This window comes from Oncorhynchus masou, chromosome 9, assembly GCF_036934945.1.
Source record: "Oncorhynchus masou masou isolate Uvic2021 chromosome 9, UVic_Omas_1.1, whole genome shotgun sequence".
NCBI lineage: Eukaryota > Metazoa > Chordata > Actinopteri > Salmoniformes > Salmonidae > Oncorhynchus > Oncorhynchus masou.
In genome coordinates this window covers 29528685-29543683 of record NC_088220.1, presented here as the reverse complement: position 1 = coordinate 29543683, position 14999 = coordinate 29528685, and the positions used below count along the sequence as shown (strand labels likewise).

The 14999-nt window shown below is 40.5% G+C and overlaps 1 protein-coding gene across 1 annotated transcript; it reads right to left on the bottom strand.

The window, feature by feature from the left end:
* Positions 1 to 6346: 6346 nt before the first annotated feature.
* Positions 6347 to 8883, bottom strand: LOC135545810 (mid1-interacting protein 1-like). Its single transcript, XM_064973710.1, has 2 exons — positions 8729 to 8883; positions 6347 to 7720 (listed from the first exon to the last, which is right to left on the bottom strand). The coding sequence occupies exon 2, from the start codon at positions 7625 to 7627 to the stop codon at positions 7133 to 7135; it is 495 nt and encodes a 164-aa protein (XP_064829782.1). The 5' UTR covers positions 7628 to 7720; positions 8729 to 8883; the 3' UTR covers positions 6347 to 7132.
* Between the last annotated feature and the right edge of the window lie 6116 nt (positions 8884 to 14999).

Here is a 14999-nt window from a genome sequence, read left to right as displayed (position 1 = left end):
CGACTGCCAGTGGGGCAAAGGAGGTACGGCCGGGGCAGCTGGCTGAGATGGGCCAGTCAACTGAACCGCTCCCTGCCAAGTCTCGTCTCAGTGATCACGCCGTCGCACGCTGGCCCACCGCATGGGCAGCAGATTCACCAGTCATAGAGATTCAGGGGTCTTGCAACACAGACACTCTGACACTATCACGTGTCCGCCGAAGTCGCACCCCCATCCAATTCCCCCTTGGTCATATTGCACTGTGTCCATTCCCCTTTACAGAGAGAGAGAAAGAGTTTTAGAATCACTCATCTCCATAACCTCGACACCAGTATCAAGGGTAGAGTATCAAGGACATCTAGCCAATTTTCTTGGGGTTACTTATAGATAGATGGCTTTGTTACTAAAAATACCTAACTCGTAGCTGACACTATCATGATGAATCTCCTGGTTGGATTTGGACAGTCACTAGATTCAACAGTCACTGCATTTGTTGGACACTCACTGGCCAAATATAGAAATATTGCAGATTTTTTTTAAACTTGACTCTCGGTTCATAATTGTGTACCGCAAATTGCTGACAGACCATGGTGAAATGTATCATAACCAGTCCATGGGAAGCCTACACAAATCTCAGAGGTAATGAGTGTGATTGCACCCCTTCACTGTATAGTTTCTGAAGACATTTACAGTGTCTTGCAAAAGAATTCACCCCCTTTGGCGTTTTTCCTATTTTGTTGCATTACAACCTGTAATTTAAATAGATTTTCATTTGGATTTCATGTAATGGACATACGCAAAATAGTCCAAATTGGTGAAGTGAAATGAAAAAAAAAAGTGGTGCGTGCATATACAGTGCCTTGCGAAAGTATTCGGCCCCCCTGAACTTTGCGACCTTTTGCCACATTTCAGGCTTCAAACATAAAGATATAAAACTGTATTTTTTTGTGAAGAATCAACAACAAGTGGGACACAATCATGAAGTGGAACGACATTTATTGGATATTTCAAACTTTTTTAACAAATCAAAAACTGAAAAATTGGGCGTGCAAAATTATTCAGCCCCTTTACTTTCAGTGCAGCAAACTCTCTCCAGAAGTTCAGTGAGGATCTCTGAATGATCCAATGTTGACCTAAATGACTAATGATGATAAATACAATCCACCTGTGTGTAATCAAGTCTCCGTATAAATGCACCTGCACTGTGATAGTCTCAGAGGTCCGTTAAAAGCGCAGAGAGCATCATGAAGAACAAGGAACACACCAGGCAGGTCCGAGATACTGTTGTGAAGAAGTTTAAAGCCGGATTTGGATACAAAAAGATTTAAACATCCCAAGGAGCACTGTGCAAGCGATAATATTGAAATGGAAGGAGTATCAGACCACTGCAAATCTACCAAGACCTGGCCGTCCCTCTAAACTTTCAGCTCATACAAGGAGAAGACAGATCAGAGATGCAGCCAAGAGGCCCATGATCACTCTGGATGAACTGCAGAGATCTACAGCTGAGGTGGGAGACTCTGTCCATAGGACAACAATCAGTCGTATATTGCACAAATCTGGCCTTTAAGGAAGAGTGGCAAGAAGAAAGACATTTCTTAAAGATATCCATAAAAAGTGTTGTTTAAAGTTTGCCACAAGCCACCTGGGAGACACACCAAACATGTGGAAGAAGGTGCTCTGGTCAGATGAAACCAAAATTGAACTTTTTGGCAACAATGCAAAACGTTATGTTTGGCGTAAAAGCAACTCAGCTCATCACCCTGAACACACCATACCCACTGTCAAACATGGTGTTGGCAGCATCATGGTTTGGGCCTGCTTTTCTTCAGCAGGGACAGGGAAGATGGTTAAAATTGATGGGAAGATGGATGGAGCCAAATACAGGACCATTCTGGAATAAAACCTGATGGAGTCTGCAAAAGACCTGAGACTGGGACGGAGATTTGTCTTCCAACAAGACAATGATCCAAAACATAAAGCAAAATCTACAATGGAATGGTTCAAAAATAAACATATCCAGGTGTTAGAATGGCCAAGTCAAAGAATCGAGAATCTGTGGAAAGAACTGAAAACTGCTGTTCACAAATGCTCTCCATCCAACCTCACTGAGCTCGAGCTGTTTTGCAAGGAGGAATGGGAAAAAATATCAGTCTCTCGATGTGCAAAACTGATAGAGACATACCCCAAGCGACTTACAGCTGTAATCGCAGCAAAAGGTGGCGCTACAAAGTATTAACTTAAGGGGGCTGAATAATTTTGCACGCCCAATTTTTCAGTTTTTGATTTGTTAAAAAAGTTTGAAATATCCAATAAATGTCGTTCCACTTCATGATTGTGTCCCACTTGTTGTTGATTCTTCACAAAAAAATACAGTTTTATATCTTTATGTTTGAAGCCTGAAATGTGGCAAAAGGTCGCAAAGTTCAAGGGGGCCGAATACTTTCGCAAGGCACTGTATATTCACCCCCTTTGCTATGAAGCCCCGAAATACGATCTGGTGCAACCAACTACCTTCAAAAGTCACATAATTTGTTAAATAAAAGTCCACCTGTCTGCAATCTAAGTGTCACATGATCTCAGTATATATACACCTGTTCTGAAAGGCCACAGAGTCTGCAACACCGCTCAGCAAGCGGCACCATGAAGACCAAGGAGCTCTCCAAACAGGTCAGGGACAAAGTTGTGGAGAAGTACAGATCAGGGTTGGGTTATAAAAAAATATCCGAAACTTTGAACATGCCACTGAGTGCCATTAAATCCCTTATTAAAGAATGGAAAGAATACGGCACCACAACAAACCTGCCAAGAAAGGGCCTCCTACCAAAACTCACAGACCAGGCAAGGAAGGGCATTAATCAGAGAGGCAACAAGAGACCAAAGATAACCCTGAAGGAGCTGCGTAGCTCCACAGCGGAGATTGGAGTATCTGTCCATAGGACCACTTTAAGCCGTACACTCCACAGTGCTGGGCTTTACGGAAGAGTGGCCAGAAAAAAAGCCACTGGTTTAAGAACAAAATAAGTAAACACATTTGGTGTTCATCAAAAGGCATGTGGGAGAATCCCCAAACATATGGAAGAAGGTACTCTGGTCAGACGAGACTTAAATTGAGCTTTTTGGTCATCAAGGAAAACGCTATGTCTGGGCAAACTCATCACCCCGAGAATACCATCCCCACAGTGAAGCATGGTAGTAGCAGAATCATGATGTGGGGGTGTTTTTCATCAGCAGGGACTGGGAAACTGGTCATAATTGAAGGAATGATGGATGGTGTTAAATACAGGGAAATTCTTGAGGGAAACCTCTTCCAGTCTTCCAGAGATTTGAGACTGGGATGTAGGTTCACCTTCCAGCAGGACAATGACCCTAAGCATACTGCAAAAGCAATCCTTGAGTGGTTTAAGGGGAAACATTTAAATGTCTTTGAACGGCCTAGTCAAAGCCCAGACCTCAATCCAATTGAGAATCTGTGATATGACTTAAAGATTGCTGTACACCAGCAGATCCCATCCAACTTGAAGGAGCTGGAGCAGTTTTCTCTGGAAGAATGGGCAAAAATCCCAGTAGCTAGATGTGCCAAGCTTATAGAGAAATACCACAAGATACTAAAAGGTGCCTCTACAAAGTATTGACTTTGGGGCGGGCGAATAGTTCTGCACGCTCAAGTTTTCAGTTTTGTTTCTTGTCTGTTTCACAATGAAGAATATTTTGCATGTTCAAAGTGCTAAGGAAGTTGTGTAAATCAAATGATACAAACCCCCCAAAAATCCGTTCTAATTCCAGGTTTGAAGGCAACAAAATAGGGAAAATGCCAAGGGGGTGAATACTTTCGCAAGCCATTGTAGGTGGTCCTAAAGATCAGTGCGTAACAACGTGACTATATGGGCCTCATTCCATTTAGGAAAATGTATTCACATATTTATGCTATTAAAAATCCTTTTCAATTCATTCATTGAATTTCAGTTCTCTTCCTGAATTGACTGAATAAGAAACTGACCCCATTTTGTTTAGATCAATGTCACGCGCCACAGGTAAAGGTCAATGGATTAATCCAGTCACGCTCCACAGATAAAGGTCAATGGACTAATCCAGTCAAACTCCACAGATATAGGTCAATGGATTAATCCAGTCAAGCTCCACAGATAAAGGTCAATGGACTAATCCAGTCAAACTCCACAGATAAAGGTCAATGGATTAATCCAGTCACGCTCCACAGATAAAGGTCAATGGATTAATCCAGTCACGCTCCACAGATAAAGGTCAAAATAATCTCTACATGAGTGATCAGTCCATTGATTATATAAATAAATGGTGCTAAACTGTGTCTCCCACCCACAGACAACGTATCCTCTCTGATAGCCAACAGTTGTGGGGCGTAATGTGTAGAAATCAAATTTCCTTTCATATCAAGATTCTGACCAGCTGTCCCACAATTAGTGGTTAACCCAGTTCACTTGAATGGGCTGAAAGATTGACCAATTTTGCTACAGCGATGTTGTTGTTTGGATATTTATCGGCTTACATTGAGAGCATCTACAAAGACGACTCAGGGACCCAGCCTTATACAACTGTGCTCTCGTAGGCATCCCCAAGTGCTTGGTGTTGGGTCAGAGCTGCCCTTGGAGCAGTGCTCTTTCACCCCTCCTGTCCCTCTCAGTCCTCCACTCTGCCATGTTTTAATCCCTGCTGTGCCTTTGAAAGAGAAAAAAAAGCTTTGTTAGCCTATTGGCTGCTGTTGGTGGAGCTGTTGCTAAGGGGAGGGGTTGAGAGAGTGATGACTGGTGGAAATGGGAGATGGCCATTTGAGGACGCTATAACTTGTGTTTGATATGCATGTCATGCATAGATTCCGATCTTATCTGATTTTATAAATAATTGCAATTAATGGCTTAGTGTTAATTACTTTACTGACCCATATTTTCTTAAGAAAATTTTGAAAGTAATTGCTATTGATTTAGAGCTTGGAGAATGGTGTCCTGAATGATAAAACAGAGTCAAAGTTGTGGATTTATGGTAAATTCCATGCTAATTTATTTCTTTATAGCTGCAAGCTACTTATTATTCAGATCTCTCTGCTCAATCAACCAAGATGCCCACAATGTGATGTGCAGGTTGAACAATTGCTGAATAGTGGCTTATGAGGTAGCCTACTTGTCAAACATTCAGCTATTAATTTAACTGTGGAACAAGAAAAACATACACTATATATTTTTAAAGTGTGTGAACACCCTGTCAAATTAGTGGATTCTGCTTTTTCAGCCACACCTGTTGCTGATAGGTGTATAAAAATCGAGCACACAGCCATCCAATCTCCATAGACAAACATTGGCAGTAGACTGGCCTTACTGAAGAGGTCAGTTATCTTCAACGTGGCACCGTCCAATTTCTTACCTAGTCAACTGTAAGTGCTGTTACTAAGAAGTGGAAACATCTTGGAGCAACGGTTTGGTGGAGGATTAATGGTTCGAGCTAGGCCCTTTAGTTCCAGTGAAGGGAAATCTTAACACTACAATGACATGCTAGACAATGTGCTTCCAACTTTGCGGCAACAGTTTGGGGAAGGTCCTTCCGTTTCAGCATGACAGCCCTGTGCACAAAGCGAGGGCCATACAGAAAAGGTTTGAGATCGGTGTGGAAGAACTTGACTGGCATGCAACTCCCTGCAGAAATGTTCCTACATCTAGTGGAAAACCTTCCCAGAAGTGGCAGCTGTTATAGCAAAACTCTATTAATGCCCATGTTTTGGAATGATGTTCAACAAGCAGGTGTCCACATACTGTCGGTCTTTTAGTGTATACCAAAGTTCATGAACTCATTAAAGCGGTCGTACCTTTGACTCAATGGCATACAAAAGCACTAAATCCATTATAAAGCTCAATGTCCTTAACCTGGTCCACGTCGGCAGAAATGTTGCATCAGAAATCACTAAGGGATTAAACTACAAACGCAAAGAAATTGTACATTTCCCCAGCTAAATATTACTAAAAGATTGAGACTTTATGCTGACTCAAGTTTTTTTATTTTTTACCCAAGGTATTTTCTAGGGCAAGTGCCAGGGCTCGTACCACTGTCATACTGTTAAGTCAAGTCCAAGATTTGCCCAAGCCTACTTTACACCCACAAGGAGCCTGTAGTGGATTTAAAGTGCATCACGCAATTGTACTGCGCTGACAAGTCAGTGCTCATGTTATGTTGGAGCACATCACCCTCACATTCCTACCAGGAATATGCAACAGAAAGTTCAAGTGAGATCATGCATTAAAACCTATATAGATAATATAAACCTTGGCTGATATGAAAATGGTATACACAGACCCTTGGCAATTAATCAATACACCGAGGTTTAAAGCCATTGCGACACAAATTTGAACAGGTGAAGTTTATTTTATTTTTTTAGTTGTACTGCATTTCTGCCCAATATAAAAATTGAAATATCCAAGGACAATACTTTACAATTAAGTGGTGTTACAGAAGTTTGACAAAGAAAAGTAGGTTGCCATTCAAACAATGTGTACCAAACAGTAGGGGGCATCTGAGCAGGACTTTGAGTTATAAAAATTCAAGGCACGCCACATTTCATCATGAGCAATGCGATGAATAAACTTTCATATTTTAAATAAAGGCGCTTAAAACAAGCACAGACAAGTGTCCTTTAAATTTTAAGGAGGGACAGAACAACCAGCATTCCAAATACTCCTAGTCAAACCTTAAGAGCCAGTTAAAGACATCCAGTTCCACTGACACATGTGAATCCAAATTAAATGTTTGGATTTGAAATGAACACTATGGGAAGTTTGTACATCTACCAGAGCCATGTGTCAACTAGACTCCAAATACAATCAGAAAACTCTAACAGCCAATAATCGTAAAATGTCAACCTGATGAACTTACAGTCAACTGTATACAGAATCAGATATGACCTTACAGTCAGGAACATATGCAAGTGTCAGATTGGTATACATTTATGATTAGTGGAGGTTTGGGAAGCAAGTGACAGAGTGGGGGTGGATCGTTACTACTCAAGACAGGAGTCAAAGAAATCATAAGGTAGTTGCTCTGGTCAGTCCACCACCCTGTTGCACTAGGGGCAAGAGGTCTTCCATGGCACCACGGTTTGAGCCACACAGACCAGGTTCAGGCAGATGTGACCCTATCTCATGAAGTTAACACCTCCAATTTCCCTCTTGTAGCGGTTGGTGAGGTGGTCTGCTTGCACTGTGAGTTTTGACAGGACGCCAAACAGTCCCCTGAGGTGGTAGTGGAACTGGCCCTCCAGATCTGAGCCCTCATCGACAGGGAGCCCCCTTGTTATCGACTGCTGCTCCTCTTGCTTGACTGCCATTTCCAGGAAGCTGGCACCGCCGCTCATCTCCCTCTTCAGCAGGCCCCACTCCATGTCATTCTTTATGGACTTGAGGAGGAGGTAGTGCTCATACATGTCCCTCTGCTTGTTAGGGTAGGACGGCTCATTGTTGTTCTCCACCACCTCGACCTGCTGGCTCTTCTGTTCCTCCAGGGGCACATCCCTCAACAGGCTGGGCACCATGATAGTTTCATCCATGTTGTTGGTGGCAGCAATGAAGCGGTGCATCACATTGATGAGGGAGTTCTTGTTGCTGGCTGGGTCACTGCTAATTTGCATCATTGCAGAGGTTTAGGGTAGACTTGGGTTTGCAGTTAACAGGTGGAGTAAGGCAGTGTTCCTTGATGTTAAGGCCGACTGAGGAGACAAATGCCACTATGGGAATAGAAACCATGAGAAAAAGGTAGAAAGAAAGTTGCATCCTAGCATGAAAACCTGACGTTAAATTGCAGAAATGAGTTTCTGATCAGTAAAGTTTACTCACTAAGGCCAAATATAAATATTTTTACTTTACCGGTTGTCCGTGTGGTGGGTCCTTTTGAAGGGATGTGACGATGGCCACAGGAAAGTAGATTTACATCGACTTCTCAAAGCACCGTTAACAGTAGTGCGTACAGATTTGTCACCCGAAGAATACGCACAAGATGGAATATATGCACGAGAAGAATGCATACTTGCAGAGCGTGTGCTTCAGTACTGCACAGGCTTTAGGTGATAAGTCTGAACGCACTACCAGCGCTTTGTAAAGTTGATGTAGCCCAATTTTACTTTCCTGTGGATACAGTCTCACATTACTCCACGCAAAAGGACCAACCGGTAAAGAGTTATAATACATTTTATTCGACATTCTGGCTCGTAGAGGTTCCGAGAGGATTTTCCAAACACATTTGGATTAATGCCCAGATGTATCAGTGTCTTGGCAAATTGCGTCCTAGAGCTAAAACAAAAAGGCCTTCGGTCAGAAAACAGACGATTAAAACAGGCAGGCATCCGCCTACCGAGAACGCACTTAAAGGCACGGCGCAGGGTAATTTCAGCTGGTCGAACAGGAGATAGCCCATGTCGTCTAGTTAACAGTTAATGGCGGAATGAACCGAATGAAGACACTTAATAAATAGCTTTAACCTGACTACCGCATCCCAGAGTAGGCTATGGCGTAGGCTGCTAAAGATACAGAACATAATGTCTGCACTAGATACATATTTAGATATGGCTCTGGTCAGCACTAAAACGAAGCAAGGTGGCCTAGGCTATCGAAAGCACTTTGTTCCTGCAATGTAACTAACCAGCAAAGCATCATATAGCACTTCCTGTAAACGCTTGTCTCGCATCAATTTAGCAAAAAAGTGAAACAAACAGTCTGTCTAAAATCAAAATACGGACCTGAGCAAATGTTTTCTTGATGGTGCGTTGGAAAATGACAATTCCAGTACTTGCTCAGGCTCCACCAGCCTGGAAGAAAAGTATAAACTTCCTCGGTTGTAGCGCTGACAGACTAGGGCCTTTATAGTATGGGGCGCCGGCTAGAAAAAAACACGATATTTTCCCCTTCACATTCAATGGTGCAATAGGATAGTATTGAGGAAATGGGGCGTTAACTTTAGGTGATTGTCTGTGAAAGAAACCAATCAGAGACCACATATTATTTCCTAAGCATGTTTGCAACTAACCTAACGTAGCAGGCGTAAAGTAAACTGCAACAGACGCCCAGTAATGTTGTTACCATATACATCCTACCCTTGGGATTACTTTATCTAAGGATCAACAGGAAAGATGCTCTTGAAATTTTTATACCTATTATTGAAAAAAAAAGAAAAAAGAAGTTGAACCATTGGTTGCAGAGGGATTTATCCTTGAAAGGTCGAGTATTGCTTTCTAAAGCTGAAGGCATCTCCAGACTTACTTATGCAGCCCAGTCCCTATATCTTGACAACAAAATAGGCAAAGTTGTTGACCAGGTGCTTTTCAACTTCATCTTCATGGAAAAATCGTACACATTATATTAGGAAATCTGTCGTTATGAACTCAGATGAATATGGTGGACTCCATTTAATTTTGTATTTTTTTTTTAGATTTTCCTACTTTGAATAATACTTTTAAGATAAATTGGGCTAAACATTTTTTAAAGAATCCTACTTCAATTTGGAATTTCATCCCTCGTTATATCTTCTCCCGTTTTGGTGGCCTCAATTGTATGTTACTTTGTAACTATAACATTGATAAGATTCCTGCAAAATTATCTGCTTTTCACAGACAAGTATTCATAGCGTGGTCGTTAATATATAAACATAACTTTCCCCCACATAGGTATTTCATTTGGAACAATAAGGATATTTTGTATAGAAACAAGTCTATTTTTTTAAGAACTGGTTTAATAATCATATCCTGCTGATGAGTCAACGTTTTAATGCAGAGGGATTGTCAATCATTATAAGGAATTTTTCTCTTTACAATATCCCTGTCACACCTAGAGAGTTCGCCATAGTCTGATGCTATTCCATCTGGAACTCTCATATTATTTAGAGGTGTAACCAGACCTCACCTTCTTGACCTGCCCTCGCTTAATCCAGTTGACTCTCCAATAGGGAAAATGTGTTTCTCCTTGCTCCCTCAGAACAACAGGTCTATATGTGCTTTATTTCAAAGGGATATTGTATCCATTCCTTAAGTCACAAATTACTGGAATAAATTGGTCACTAATATCTGTTGGAAAAAAGTCTGGTTATTACCACACAAATACTTGCTTGTTAAGAAGGTCAAAGAGGTCTCTTTCAAAATGATCCATAAGTATTACCCTGTGAATCATTACCTGAAGAAACTTAAAAAATACATTAACATTGATTGTACTTTTTGTGTTGAGCATCCATAAACAGTTTCACATTTATTTTGTCATTGTTACATGTAAAATAATTTTGGAGAGATATTCACAGTTTTATAATTGTTAATATTCTTGATGACTTTTGTTTTTTATTGGTCGAATGTGCTGCTCGGTTTCCGTAACCATAATAAAGATAAAGAAAAACAATTTTACCTTATAAATCTAACTGTGCTAATGGCAAAATTTCATATTCATAAATGTAAATTGACTAATAAATAACCACGCTTCTGTGTTTTCGATAAGGAATTCGAGCAGTACATTAAGACCATTATACATTCTTCTAATAAGAAAGCTGTTAAAACAATCAATATGTGTGCATCTTTTAAGGTCTTTGTATAATCTGTCATTTGTTCTACCCCCTAGCATATGTTATCATTGTCTGTTTGTATACTTCTTACGTATACTGATTTTTCTCCAATAATAAAATATATATATAAAATGTAAAAAATACCATAGACATCCTATACAAATATGTTAGATCATTTTATTTTCAATTAAAAAAAATATATATATATTTTTTTTCTATAAAATTATTATAGGGGATATGGCATGAACCCTTAACGTTTTGAAATGGGGTCAAAATGGCAGCCATATTGGTCAGGGAGGAATCCAAACCAGTCTAATTGGAATGAATGACAGTAGAGGCATAATCCTGATTTTACTTATACAAGAAAATAGAAGGCATGTATATCAGAAATTGTTTAATACAGTGGTCACCAACCCTTTGAGTCAAGATCACATTCTGAGTCAAAATGCAAGACAAGATCTACCGCTCAGATTTTTTTTTTAAATGACTCAGAACATTTTGAAATTATATTTAGTAGTTATATGATCACACTGTAATATATAATTTGTTGTATTGCTTGTGAGGCACAGCTAAGTGAGCATAATCATTTGCTTCTTTTCTTTTTACAGGACTGATGGCCTGCATCTGATGGACAGTCTGAGGGGAGGGAGGGAGCAGCAGGGAGGCTGCCTCTCACCCGCCTCAGTGTCCCTCCATCCTCCTTCCCTGCGCTAAAAAAAAGGGGACACAGTCTTCCAATTGATGGTGAAACTCAAGTTGCACTGCATTATTTCTGTTTCATGCACCAATTCATGATGTTACTCCTATGACCAGAGAAAGTGAAATATTCCTTGAAATGAAAAAAGACAAGTCACTAATACTTTGCTATACTCATTCATTGCAGCTTGCGTTTATTTATTATTTATTTTTGTTTCACCTTGATTTTACCAGGTAGGCCAGTTGAGAACAAGTTCTCATTTACAACTGTGACCTGGCCAAGATTAAGCAAAGCAGTGCGACAAAAACAACAACACAGGCAATAAATATGCCATAGAGGCGAAATAATTACAATTTAACATTAATACTGGAGTGATAGATATGTGCAGAAGATGATGTGCAATTAGAGATACTGGGGTGCAAAAGATCGAGAGGGTAAGTAATAATATGGGGATGAGGTAGTTGGATGTGCTATTTACAGATTGGCTGTGTACAGTGTTTGGTAAGCAGCTGATGCTTAAAGTTAGAGAGGGAGATATAAGACTCCAGCTTCAGTGATTTTTGCAATTCATTCCAGTCATTGGCAGCAGAGAACTGGAAGGAAAGGTTGCCAAAGGAAGTGCTGGCTTTGGGGATGACTAGTGCAATATACCTGCTGAAGCGCGTGCTATGGGTGGATGTTGCTATGGTGACCAGTGAGCTGAGATAAGGCAGGGCTTTACCTAGCAAATACTTATAGATGACCTGGAGCCAGTGGGTTTGGCGACGGATATGTAGTGAGGGCCCGCCAACGAGAGCATACAGGTCACATTGGTGGGTAGTATATGGGGCTTTGGTGACAAAACGGATGGCACTGTGATAGACTACATCCAGTTTGCTGAGTAGAGTGTTGGGGGCTATTTTGTCAATTACATTGCCGAAGTCGAGGATAGGATAATCAGTTTTACGAGGGTATGTTTGCCAGCATGAGTGAAGGAGGCTTTGTTGCAAAATAGGAAGCCGATTCTAGATTTAATTTTGGATTGGAGATGCTTAATGTGAGCCTGGAAGGAGAGTTTACAGTTTAACCAGACACCTAGGTATTTGTAGTTGTGCACATATTCTAGGTCAAAACCGTCTAGAGTAGTGATGCGAGTCGGGCGGGCAGGTGCGGGCAGCAATCGGTTGAAGAGCATGCACTTAGTTCTACTAGCATTTAATTAAAAGCAGTTGTAGGCCACGGAAGGAGTGTTGTATGGCGTTGAAGCTCATTTGGAGATTTCTTAGCACAGTGTCCAAAGAAGGGCCAGATGTATACAGAATGGTGTTGTCTGCGTAGAGGTGGATCAAAGAATCACCAGCTGTAACGATCGTCTGTGGTGGAAGAAGGTGAGGACCAAAGCGCAGCGTGGTAAGTGTTCATATTTTTAGTAAAATAACTGAACACTGGACAAAACAATAAACGACAAACGAACAGTCGAGTAGACTACCCATCCCAACTCACGCCCTGACCAAACTAAAACAAAGACATAACAAAGGAACTAAGGTCAGAACGTGACACCAGCAGCAAGAGTGACATTGATATATACAGTGCTGGTTGTAGCGTGTGGAAGTAGGGAGAACTCACATTTTATGGCTTAAAAAGGTGTTGAACAAAGTGTTTACAGTGCTGAATAACAACTTACACATGAACTTACACATAAAACAGCAGCTCTTTGCTGTATCCATGGAGTCTTCCTCGTCATGGTTTTAAAAGTTTTGAAATCTCACAGTATCAACTTTGCTGTGCGTTCAAGGTAGGCCTATAGGTGCAATTGATTTGTTCTCTGGGCCTGCTGGGTAGCTGGAGTTATTCCTTCAGACACATGAAATGGTTAAAAATGGGAACACTTTGTCTTTCCGGCACTAGGGCTGCACCTACCACCAACAGCGCAAAATTAATTAAAAAAAATAGGAACGCAAGGCTTTATCGTTGTTTTTTTACAGAAATGTTTGGTGATCGACTAGGAATGCCTTGGAGATTAGAGGTCGACCGAATATGATTTTTCAACGCCGATACTGATTATTGGAGGACCAAAAAATACTCGATACCGATTAATCGGCCAGTTTTTTTAATGTATTTGTAATAATGACAATTACAACAATACTGAATGAACACTTATTTTAACTTAATAAAATCAATTTAGCCTCATCAATAATGAAACATGTTCAATTTGGTTTAAATAATGCAAAAACAAAAAGTGTTGGAGAAGAAAGTAAAAGTGCAATATGTGCAATGTAATAAAGATAACGTTTCAGTTCCTTGTTCAGAACATGAGAACATATGAAAGCTGGTGGTTCCTTTAACATGATTCTTCAATATTCCTAGGTAAGAAGTTTTAGGTTATAGTTATTATCGGAATTACAGGACAATTTCTCTCTATACCATTTGTATTTCATATACCTTTGACGATTGGATGTTCTTATAGGCACTTTAGTATTGCCAGTGTAACAGTATAGCTTCTGTCCCTCTCCTCGCTCCTACCAGGGCTCGAACCAGGAACACATCGAAAACAGCCACCCTCGAAGCAGCGTTACCCTTGCTCCAAGTCTCAGAGCGAGTGACGTTTGAAACGCTATTAGCGCGCACCCCGCTAACTAGCTGGCCATTTCACATCGGTTACACCAGCCTAATCTCAGGAGTTGATAGGCTTGAAGTCATAAACAGCACAATAGTTGCTGGCAAACGCAGGAAAGTACTGTTTGAATGAATGCTTACGAGCCTGCTGCTGCCTACCATCGCTCAGTCAGACTGCTCTATCAAATCATAGACTTAATTATAACATAATAACACACAGAAATACATGTCTTTGGTCAATAAAAAGGTCAAATCCGCAAATTATCATTCAGACAACAAAACGTTTATTCTTTCAGTGAAATGCGGAACCGTTCCGTATTTTATCTAATAGATGGCATCCGTAAGTTTAAATATTGCTGTTACATTGTACAACCTACAATGTTATGTCATAATTATGGACAATTCTGGAAAATTAATTACGGCCTTTGTTAGGAATAAATGGACTTTACACAGTTTGCAATGAGCCATGCGGCCCAAACTGCTGCATATACCCTGACTGCTTGCACAGAACGCAAGAGAAGTGACAAAATTTCCCTAATTATAACTAGGCAAGTCAGTTAAGAACACATTCTTATTTTCAATGACGGCCTAGGAAAGGTGGGTTAACTGCCATGTTCAGGGGCAGAATGACAGATTTTTACCTTGTCAGCTCTGGGATTCATTTTTTGCAATCTTCCAGTTACTAGTCCAACACTCTAACCACCTGCCTTACATTGCACTCCATGAGGGACTACCTGTTACGTGAGGGCAGCAAGAAGCCAAGGTAAGTTGCTGGCTAGTATTAAACTTATCTTATAAAAAACAATCAATCTTAACATAATCACTAGTTAACTACACATGGTTGATGATATTACTAGTTTATCCAGGGTGTCCTGCGTAGCATATAATCGATGCGCCTACTTCGACAAACGGTGATGATTTAACAAGCGCATTTGCGAAAAAAGCACTGTCGTTGCACCAATGTACTTAACCATAAACATCAATGCCTTTCTTTAAAATCAATACAGAAGTATATATTTTTAAACCTGCATACTTAGTTAATAGTGCCTGCTAACATTAATTTCTTATAAAAAGGTGTAAAAAAAGAATAATCGGCAAATCGGTGTCCAAAAATACAATTACCCATTGTTAGGAAAACTTGAAACCGGCCATAATTAATCGGTCATTCCCGATTAAT

Excerpts from the sequence above, each read along its gene's own strand:
- LOC135545810 (XM_064973710.1), bottom strand. The coding sequence starts at position 7,627 with ATGATGCAAATTAGCAGTGACCCAGCCAGCAACAAGAACTCCCTCATC.